This window comes from Gossypium arboreum, chromosome 5 (genome assembly GCF_025698485.1).
Source record: "Gossypium arboreum isolate Shixiya-1 chromosome 5, ASM2569848v2, whole genome shotgun sequence".
Lineage (NCBI taxonomy): Eukaryota > Viridiplantae > Streptophyta > Magnoliopsida > Malvales > Malvaceae > Gossypium > Gossypium arboreum.
The window spans coordinates 11,140,401-11,151,577 of record NC_069074.1 but is presented as its reverse complement, the minus strand read 5'-3'; the positions used below and the strand labels follow the sequence as shown (position 1 = coordinate 11,151,577).

The window sequence follows — 11,177 nt, the reverse complement described above, 5'->3', positions numbered from 1 at the left end:
TCAAATAAAAGTTGAAAAAGAAGAAGAAGAAGAAATGAAACTCTGAGTTCAAACAGTATGGTGTACGCCCCTGGATGTTAATAAATTAAGCAATCTATATATTGTTTCCATTAAATGGAAGGAATTCTGGAATTGCTAAGGCAATGTGGTCCCTTAATTAAGATTAAATAATAACTCTACCTCTGTGTTCCATTGCTTAGATCCCAATCAACGTTTTGGTTTTCCAATTTGTAGATACACTGTTCATCATTTCAATATGGTAATTAAAACCTAATAAGTAAATAATGAACAGAAGTCTTGTTATGATTATAATTGAAATTGGTAAAAGAAATAATAATAATAATAACAAGGTTTGATAGAAGTTTAAAGCCACTCATTGCTTATTCAGAAACGATAATTATTAACATAGCAACGTTTTCAGATGTCAACCTAGTAATTGATTTACAACGTGAAATTTAACAAGAAAGAGCTGAGCTTTAATTCATGCATTTGATTGAAATGTCTGTCCTTTTTTCTTTGTATCACATAATTGCTTGACTTGGAGATAAAAAGCCTTTACTTTATGCCCACCATTACATGCAACGAATCAGCAGAGAATTTCAACAGCAATCTTGTTCTAGAACGTAATAATAGTAATATATGATGATACAATTTTCTCAAGCTGAGATTCACAAGGCATCTATGGTGGGACAGTTCTACGAACATTTGATATCAATCAATGTGTAAAAGAAGACGATCCATTTACATTCTAATATATATTTTTAAATAATTATCTCATGGTGCATCAAATTTTAATTACTTGAAAGAATTAGAAGTTTACTTACACAATCCATTTTATTTCATTGCGCTACAATCACGTCAAACCTTTCATAGACTCACAACCGTCTGATGGTTGTTGTAATCATGAAGAAAAATCCCAGTGAGTTTGATTTTGCATTAATTTGCAAGAGCCATATCTGAAAGTTGAGAAGAAAGAAAAATTATTGAACGAGTTTTGACATCCTACAACTTCGTATTCCTACATGAAGACAATAAGTCCAAAAAGTGGGACCCGTTAAAAACAATAAAGGGTCCCACAATGCCTGCATGTATGCCACTTGTACAAGGCAAACCCATATCTCAGAAATTAACAGAGTGAGAGGGATCCCATTATAAGCCATACATCCCTTACAGGTTGACGCTGCAGATTTTAGCCTTTTGCCCTCAAACCCTAACTGGGCCACCAAGGTACAGCTCCCTACATTAAATTCACGCCCTCACTGCACTCTCATCAGTCTTTTAAAATCACCCTCTTAGCACTCAGTTTGTAAGCTTTTTTTTTTGTTTGTTTTTCTTTTTGTTTTTCACATTTTCTTGTAAGCCAAATTCTAGGGCTTAGCTCTGAATATCTTCTGATATAGAAATTAAAAGTTAAAACTTGAAACTACCTTCTCTTTCTCTCTCTCTTTTTCAGATCTGCTCTTCTTTTTCACTTTTGAATAAATAAACAATTCTAGATTCTGGCCCGCTATTGGCGGAATGATGGGGCACGGCCACCATTCCTGTTGCAACAAGCAGAAGGTGAAGAGAGGGCTATGGTCACCCGAGGAAGATGAGAAACTTATAAACTACGTTACAACCTATGGCCATGGTTGTTGGAGCTCAGTCCCTAAACTTGCTGGTCTTTTACTCTTCTCCATCTCTCCACGGTTTCTTTTTTGCCAATATCAGTACTAGTTTTTATAAACTTTATTTTTTTGCAGACAATAACTGCAAAAACCCGACTACATTAATTTGATTCCTTGTTTATTTGCTCTTTTTTTTCGATGTTTGTTCTTTTTGGGGGTTTGTTTCATGATGCAGGCCTTCAAAGATGCGGGAAGAGTTGTAGATTAAGATGGATAAATTACCTCAGACCTGATTTGAAACGTGGGAGTTTCTCCCCACAAGAAGCAGCTCTCATCATTGAACTCCATAGTATTCTAGGCAACAGGTATTAATCATAGTAATCATCAATGTTTTCTTCTCTCTCTCTCTTTTTATTTTTTTAACTTTTCTACTTTTTTTTCACATTTTGTTGAACAGATGGGCACAGATAGCCAAACATCTACCAGGAAGAACAGATAATGAGGTGAAGAACTTTTGGAATTCAAGCATCAAAAAGAAGTTTATCTCCCATGAGGCTCCTGCTTTAGCCTCTTTCGCCGATGTTCATAATTTTAAATCTCCAGAGGAAGCAGTTGATTTCGTCTCTCTAAATGTAAACCCTAGTTTGATCCTTAGTGATCAACGGGACCAGCTCTATCTTTCCCCATCACTGCTACAGAGCTTTGCTCAACATCATGCAGATTTCAAGTCAAACCCAAGCGGTGACAACGTCGATTTTATTCACCATCATTTCCCGTTAACCCCAATGCTCCCACCACCCCTTTCAAGTGCATCTTCCTTGGACCCTTCATGGCCATTGCCCTTCGTTACACCTCAACATGATATTGATCATCACCAATATAAAAAACATCACGTCCCGGTTTTCAGTAATGAAGTAGTTCATGATATTTTCGACGAGAAGCTTATGAACTCAACCGCTGCCGTAAATCTTTATCATCATCCATTAATGGCAGCCCAAACAGTGCCCAAACTCTGTGAAATCCTTGAAGGGGACCTGTGCAACATGCCACTAACTTCTGTTTCATTGGAAAACATCGACCCGTTAGGCTCGAGGCTCTCGACATGTTTGCCTATCTCTGCTGGCTCATCCTATGCGCATGACATGGTCGTGGCAACCAACCAGATGGAGTTTATTGATACTATCATCACATCAATGCCATCAGCATCATCTTCCTCTTCATCATCCTTATCAGCTTTATCCAGTGGGCAATATATCACAAACCCTAATCTTCCATCAGGCGGTTGGGACCCTTAGGCACGACCCATTCACATTTTCTTACATGATTGGGGTTAGATTTAGCTAGGTACTTCGTCTGCGGGTTCACTCGATACAACAGCAATTATTTTCCTCAAATATTATATGCACAGATATATATATATATATATATATATATTTATGTATATTGAAGGGTTCCTTTTCGACCAAAAAAAATATTGTAGGGTTCTAATATATGGGAGAAAAATATTAACCTAAATGTTACTATTTCAGACATGCAGTATGGATAATGCCAGATGATGTTCCATAAATAAATTTAGGTTCTAAATTTCAGGTATTACTTGCTCTAAATATATTTGTATAACAGTATATGAAATAATTTGTTCATATATATACATATTAATTTATTCTCTCATTTGTCGGAGAAATTAACAATAAGAAATTTCATATATATATATTTACATTTTATACGGTGACATTAATGTGTAGACTAAAATTCATGGTAATATATTACACTCGAAATTTTAACGCAGTTTTGAAACAGATGGGTGGAGAGCTAATGGGATTAACTGGAAAGCAAATTAGACAAGTAACTTGATAAAACTTATGTGGATTCAATGGCGTTAGGTTTAGGATTCATCCATATGTTTGTTAATGTAATTGCTTGTAAAGAGAGAGAGTAATTCACCATTGTAAATGTAACGCAGCCATTACGAGCACATTACCTATAATTACACTTGTGCATTTAACGATCAACAATCTTGAACCGTGTAAGACCATGAATGTAAACCATCATTTTATATTATGATTAGACAATCGTAAGATTCTAGTAAAAAGATCAAATAAAAAAAAGATTGCAGACCTTCTCCATGATTGATTTTAAAGTTCATTTTTTATACATGTTGAAGACTTTTAAGTTGAAAAGGTGAGTATTTTTTACAGTTACGAGGCAGCCGATTCAGGGTCAACAATAACATTAGGAGATAAATTTTAACCATTTCACTTCAAAAAAAAAAAAAACCTTTTTTGCGTATATTAGAAATTGATCGGATTTACGAACAAGGTAAAAGAAAGAGGACAAAGCAAGAGCGGGCCAAGTCCGCGGCTGATACGGCAATTGTCATCAATGCCGGACGCAGGTAGTAAACTGGACATGGACAGAGGCGGTAGGGGCCCGAAAGGTATGGTCTTTAACAGCACCGCTACTGTTAATCGCTCTTAAAATCTTAGCAGTAAAAATATTAAAAAAAGAAGAAGCACCACTGGCTGCATCAGGCAGCTGCAGCTGCAGGCAGCCAAGCAGCTTTCGGTTTGCTTGCCTAAACAAGCAGATTCAGTCTATTTTTCAATGCCTTTGCTTTTCCATACTTCAATAATTCATTGAATAATTTAGTCAACAACAAAGCGTAAATTTCAAAAAGAACAAAAATGATTAATCATGCATGAACACCATGTCACAAATCAATGAATTTGCGGAAACAACAAGCAAGGTCGTACATATATTTAGACAAAGCTTATTCCCTTGTATCAACAACCACCCCGAAACTATATGGTAATTTAAATAGAAAAAAGCCCCTAAGAATTTATAAAGTACAATGTTTGTGTATGCAAATGAGTGATTTAAGATGCTATGTTGATCATCCAAGAGCCAATTGCTGCCCTAGAAGGATCTGGATATCCAATCCAATGCAGCCTTTTGAACGTGTGACTCAATTTGCGAAGGAGAAATCGATACAGGAGTTACCACAATCTACTGTTTGAGGGGGAAAAAAACAAATGCAATTTGAGTGACATAAAGGAACCGTATTAGGTTGATTCCATAGATTCTTAAATGATTTGAATAACCACAATTTCCAGGGAGAAAACGGGGTTTTAACTTACAAACCTGTTTCGAGTGCGCCAAAATCTAAATCCTTGCATGTATCTTCCTGTTCTTTGTCTACAAACTGCAAAATACATAAGCCAACATCAATTGTAATTAACAATGCCAGGATCATTCATAGATAAGGAGAAAAACCTGAGAACAGCAAGCAAAATTGGTTTTGATGGCAATTCAGAACTTTTCTATTCTATTGTTGGAAAATTTCCCTACCTCCATTCGGAAGTACTTTTTCGCTTTATTAGATTCAGATTTAGCTGGCTCAACAGACCACCTCCACATTATTCCTTTGTGCAGTCAACTAGCGAGCAGCACCCTGAGGGAAAAAAATGCACACATTACCAAGATTAAATAGTAAGAAAAAGACTGATACTCTGTTTAAAGGGATTAATATGAAGAAATGTGGGCGTGAATAAGCAGGTTTTGATGTACAGGAGTAAATGATGCAATTCCTTTTGATTAAAAGAAAATAAAAACTTACAGCAGTGGATGCATCTTGGCTAAGCTGTCCGTGCCAAGACTTCATTGATTAGACATGGAATATGCAGCCAAAGGATGGTGATTAGCTGAAACACCTTGCCAACCTGGAGCAGATCTCCACATACTTTGCTTGGTCAGTTTAAAGCCCTGTCGTATATGAATAAGCAAGATTGCATGAAGGACGAAACGAGATAAATTTACATAATGAAAGGAAAGAAATGTAGCTGAATATCAAGCTAAACAGATTTGCTGAAAGAATCCAGATGGCTTAGCATTACTATATCCAAAAAAACAGAACAGCATGTTTGAGTAAATACGCGGTTTGGAACTTTGATCGTCCAAATATACGATTGTATGGAACATTCAAATTGCATGAGGAAACTTCATCCCATTGGTGAATTAAAACTCTCCCTTGTTCAATGAATCTTCCAAAAGGGAAATTTCTATGAACAATTCCATGATTGCCAATAATTTGAACCTGATATAAATAGTGTGACTATATAAGAACTCCCCCACAAAATAATGCTATAACCTATAAACAAACAAATGAAAACGAGTAGATGAACAGATATATATATATATATATTCCTCTAAGGCATAACAAAGATTTCCTCATTGGCTCTAATAAAAGATTGTTTCTTATGATGATAGCAACCCAAACTTCGCCTCTCCTAACAATTTAAAGAACTTTAGATAGTTGAAAAGCAGGAAAGATCACAAACTAAGACAACTTCGTCACTATCAGCTAACATGTCTAAATAAAGATGCATATAAACAAGGTTTAGAGAGCACATGTCAAGGAAGCAACAGTATCCAAATATTAGTTATTAGGTTATGAGTATAATTTGAAGACCAAAACAGGAAATATATCTCATTTTAAATGTGATAGACGTTGGTATATATCACGTCATTGTTATCACAGCCATATGCTCTTTATGTCCATAGAACAGGGAATCCGAACCTTGTTTGCTGAAGGAGAAGTAGGAATTTCTACACTTGGAAAAGCAACTTTTAGGGAAAACACCCTTTTCGATATCTAGGATTGCTGCGTTTATTAAAAGCAAACAAAGTGAAACTGCATCCTTAAAATCACTTTCTTGGCTTTCTTCCCCCTTCCTTCCGTAGTATCAAACAATCAGAAGAATGTTCATAAGTGAAAAGAAATTAGTAGAAACTGAATTCGCAACACCAGTTCAGTGATATAGCCAAAGATGGTACACCAACGTTAATGCTTCTCTAGCCCAGGCCACAACACCCGAGGAAAACCTGGTATATTACACATCATAAATACACTTATCATCCAAGGAAGAGCAAAGAGGATTGATGGTAAATTAACATGATAAAACAATAATAACACATGAATGAAGCTGAGCAAAAGGCGTTAAAATATTCAAAGCAAACTTATACCATCTATTAGAAGAGGGAATCAAGAGGGTAATACTCCCACCTGCTACAATCAAAGAAAATTTAATTAGTATTATCGTGCAGGTGTGTTCAAAAACTTACATGTTATGACCAAAGCTTCGCCCCCGGTTTCTTCCACTAATCACCTGGAAATTTCATGAAGTCAGGAAGTGGTTAAAAACAAATTTGTATTTTAATTCATAGAAATCAGGATGAAAGCCTAACCGGGAGAGGCTTCGACCATGAGAACACTGCCCCAGACAATGCTAAGGATACACAATCCACGCGCGGTAGTCCCTGAAATCAGAGAACCATAAATGAAAAGGATTATTATCACAGCAAATTCACACAAGCTTGCATGGATATATATTGACGTATCTGCAAAAAGGGCAACAAATAACAGTCCAGAAGGTACTATTTAAAAGCCATGTTTAATCATATAAATGATGGTTGTGACATACTACACTCGGCTTACTCCAATAACATGGTTTCATATCCCAAATCAAGGACACTGAGATACTTAAAATTTGAGCGGAACAAGCAAAATCCAATCACACTTCATACTTCATAAGCAGTAGCACCATCTATTTCTGCTGGACTCGCACTGTCATGGAATGACCCGAAACAGATTTATCCCTTAAGCAATCCATTCAGAAATAAATCACAGAAAAATTACAAAATTCAATAAGAAAAATGAAATACTAAGAAATCAATAATTGGTGAGGACCTAGATGAGAAAATGCAAGACTTACAACAAAAAAGAAGAAGCAGAAATGAGGAAATTAGAGAAACTTTAGGAGAAGAAAGAGAGACCCACGATCGAGGGGCGCAAACATGGACACTTGGACAGTGTAGAGGCCTAAACGGACCAAAGCTTGAACGAGATAAACAAAGCCGAAGGAGTCGATCCCTTCCCCATCGATAACCAAAACGACAGGCTTGAAGCTGTCGTTGTCATCAAAGTAGAAATAGATGGCTCAGTAGAGTCACCACTTACAAAAGAGTCATCTTCTTCTTGTTTCCTCGTTTTCTGCTAAGGAGGACTTCTTGGAGATTCTTACCGAAGCCAGGAGGTAACATGATGTTTTTTTTCAACAGTAGACATTATTTACTAATTTTTGTTGTTTTGGTTCTTAATAACTAGAACATGGTTGAATAAAGCCCTGAAGACAGATTAGAATACATGGGAAAAACGAGGATCTGCTGCATGAAGGAGATAGAGTGTATGTAAATTGCTATACTAGAGATTTCGACACGGAGAGGAAGACTAGTAGCATTTCAGTTTTTTTTTTCAAGGACTCAAATTGATAAATTATATCATTTTATATCTTGATATTTAAATTCTTTTTCTTACCTATTATTTAATTTTTAACTCATATAATATTTTAATAAGCATTTGAATAATAATTTATGTATAACATATGAAAAAAAATTTAGATACCAATTTAAAAATAAATATACTTTAAAAGTTTGAATAACATATGTACAATTTAAAAAAAATAGTTTAAGTACTGTGATAAAAATTAAAAATAAAATTTAAATAATTTAGATATTAATTTGTGAATTAAACCTTTCTAAAAATGTCAGCATTTATTATAAAGAGGTAAAATAATCTAGAAAACGATATTTATCCCTTATTTGTAAAGTATCCAAAGAATAAATAAGTCATCAAAAATACTTTTCGATGCTAAAGTGGAAAATGTGAGCAAAAGAGTAATGAATGTGTTTAGGGGTCAAAACGAATGCACTATCAACAATTACATACTGAAAGCAATGCCTAAACAAATGGACTGGGGCCACGACCCCAAAACAAAAGCTAGTGCAATGAAACCAAATTCGAATGACAACTCATGCGACTGTGGTAGCACCGTTATTGTAATTTTTATTATAGTAATTTTATTATTTTAATTATTTATATTTTATAATTTTTAAATAATTAAATTAAATTTTTATTATTTTAAGGAGTCTAAAATGTAATTTTATTTTTATTATAAAAAATTTTAAATGACATAAATAAAAATTTTCCATTTTAGGAGGGACCGAGGTCCCTGCTAGCCCCCTAGTTATGCCCCTATCTTGAAAGAAACTAACAAAAACAACAAAAGAAACAAAAAATGAAACCCCAATATTTCGATCAATAGTATCATGGTTGGCAAGAAAATGAGAATTTGAGACAAAATCCATTGGTTAAAGAATACGGGAATGAGACCCCTTAACAAACCGATAAAACTACTCTCACTTGAGTCTCTAATTGATGACTCATCCTGCCTCATCTGGCAAGATCCGGCATGAGTGAACAACTAACGTCATGTATCTCCTCGTCGTGATATCACGCGTTTATCTTCGATAAGTGCTTGCAAAACGTCTGATAAATGCGATGCACATCCCACAAAATGTAGGAGTCAAATTGAATAAATGTGTAAAAATTAAGGGATAATTTTGTTATTATACTTTATATATAAATATCAAATTTGAATAAAATGACTATTTTATTCACACATCTAACATATATGGATTAATTTACTCATTTATTCAATAAATAAATTAAAATATATTCCAAAATAAAGCACAACAAATTTATCATACTTTTACCCAATTTATATGCATATAATACTTGATCTTTCATCTCTTAAATTTTGTATACGAATATTAAAAACAACATGATTTTCATCTTTTAATATATAAACCAATATATATATATATATAAAAACTCGGGTGAAGTGTCAATTCAAAATCAAAATAATATAAAGTAATTCCAAATACTAAACATGCAATGATTTTTCAAATATTTTTAGAATTCAATTTTAGACTCTTAATAAATAAATAAATTGATGGAATTTAAATGCCAGTTTGTATTTTCTTGACTTATGCAACCAAATAATATAATTAACATGAAAAATGTAATATAGTTATTATTTAATTATACATCAGTTGGATTGGTTGAAATTGAAAATTAAAAAAACTACAAATCTATTAAATGTTCTATTTAAATCAATTACTCATCAGTTGAATTTTATTAGAGTTGATTAAATCTAGAATGTTTTAATTTTGTAAAAGGAAAATGAAACAACATACAAAATTGAGCTAATTTTGAACTCTTTATATTTTAGAGCTTTTAATCTTTGTTTCAACTCATAAATAATAATAATAAAAGAATCATTAAACTAAATGCCGCCAAATTTGGCCGAAGAAAAAAAAAATTGCGGCCAATAATTAAAATTATATAATATATTTATCCCGGAAGTTAGGGTTGGGCGCATGACTGGCCGCCCAAGCCCAACCACGCACAACCTTTAATATTTATTTAATTTGTATTCTGTTTATTTAAATACTGTGGATTTGCTTTTTAATTGTTATTTGTTATATTAAAATTTGGGAATTCATTTCACTTTTTCCGATAAAATTTTAAATATAGATATTCATTTGAATTTTAAATTTATCCTCATTTAATTAGTAAAAATATTTTAAATTATAAAATTTATAAAATCAAGTGATATTTAAAATTAGTAAATTTAAATGTTAATAATGGTCTTTTAATTTAAGTCAGTTAATAAATAAATTTAAAATTTTAAAATGAATTTATAATCAACTATGTTTAATTATATAATTACAGATATAAATTCTAAGTAACTATAAAATAAAATTCAACAAAGACAAAATATAACGAAATTTTTAAAAAATACATATTCTAAACTAAATTTTCACATGCATAATATAAAACTTGAGAATAAATATCTGTCCATCTAAATATTTCAATATTTGCTAACGAAAATTTTAGTTAAAATATGTACATTTATTTTAAAAATTTAATCTTGTAATTTTAAATTTTAAAATTTAGGTTTAATTATTAATGTTATTATTATTATTAATTTTAAGTTAATTATAATTTTTTTAATTACATAATTATTAAATAATTTTAATTTAAAAATATCACACCGATAAATTTAATAAAATTTAAATTTAAATAAATTTTAAAATTTGAAAAATAAAAATATTAAATATTAAAATTAAATTCTAAGTTTCCGAAAAAAACATATACTTATCACACATTTTTATTTTTTTAACTCCGAACCGCAGTGTTGAGTTGAATTATGGGGGAATGTTGGTTTTAAATCTGTGAATTCACGTGTGGGTTCCACGCACCCGGTCAATGACTCAGTCATACCAAAATCCACGCTGGTTATTAGAGCGTGTAGAGCACCTGCTGTTAAAACAAGCTGCGATCAGTCGATCACGCCGTCCAAACTTTTGAAAAAGGAGATGGGCGGCCAACGGGTCCCGCTAAAGTCGGTGATCGTGGAATAAACGGGTCCACTACCATAATTCACTACCAACTGCAATTTCGCACAAACAGAAAATCTCTGATCTTTTAACTGCTTAACCGAGTCTTGGATAGCCAATACGGTGATGCCATACGAGTATTCGCCTTTGACTGTAGGTGTACGGAAATTATTTGGGGACTCATGCGTGCGAGTTAAAATCGTAATTTGTTGCCCCGCCTTTTCTTTACCTTTTTTTTTTCACCATAAATGTGTGGGCACAGTTGGTAAT

The 11,177-nt window shown here is 33.0% G+C and overlaps 1 protein-coding gene and 1 long non-coding RNA gene across 4 annotated transcripts; one reads left to right on the top strand and one right to left on the bottom strand.

Annotated features, from left to right (window-relative positions):
• The first annotated feature begins 1,116 nt into the window (after positions 1-1,116).
• Positions 1,117-3,252, top strand: LOC108452278 (transcription factor MYB24). 3 transcript variants are annotated; one of them, XM_017750053.2, is made up of 4 exons: positions 1,117-1,227; positions 1,454-1,660; positions 1,843-1,972; positions 2,065-3,252. In XM_017750053.2, the coding sequence occupies exons 2-4, from the start codon at positions 1,519-1,521 to the stop codon at positions 2,900-2,902; spliced, it is 1,110 nt and encodes a 369-aa protein (XP_017605542.1). In that variant the 5' UTR covers positions 1,117-1,227; positions 1,454-1,518; the 3' UTR covers positions 2,903-3,252. The 3 variants fall into 3 exon arrangements, with proteins under 3 accessions (XP_017605542.1, XP_052884807.1, XP_017605541.1); XM_053028847.1 differs by having other exon boundaries at positions 1,130-1,227; positions 1,497-1,660; XM_017750052.2 differs by having other exon boundaries at positions 1,145-1,306.
• A 964-nt stretch (positions 3,253-4,216) lies between these two features.
• LOC108452242 (uncharacterized) lies at positions 4,217-5,879 on the bottom strand. Its single transcript, XR_001866359.2, has 4 exons — positions 5,224-5,879; positions 4,956-5,058; positions 4,749-4,809; positions 4,217-4,616 (listed from the first exon to the last, which is right to left on the bottom strand). It is a non-coding gene; the product is annotated as an uncharacterized LOC108452242 (long non-coding RNA).
• Positions 5,880-11,177: the final 5,298 nt, after the last annotated feature.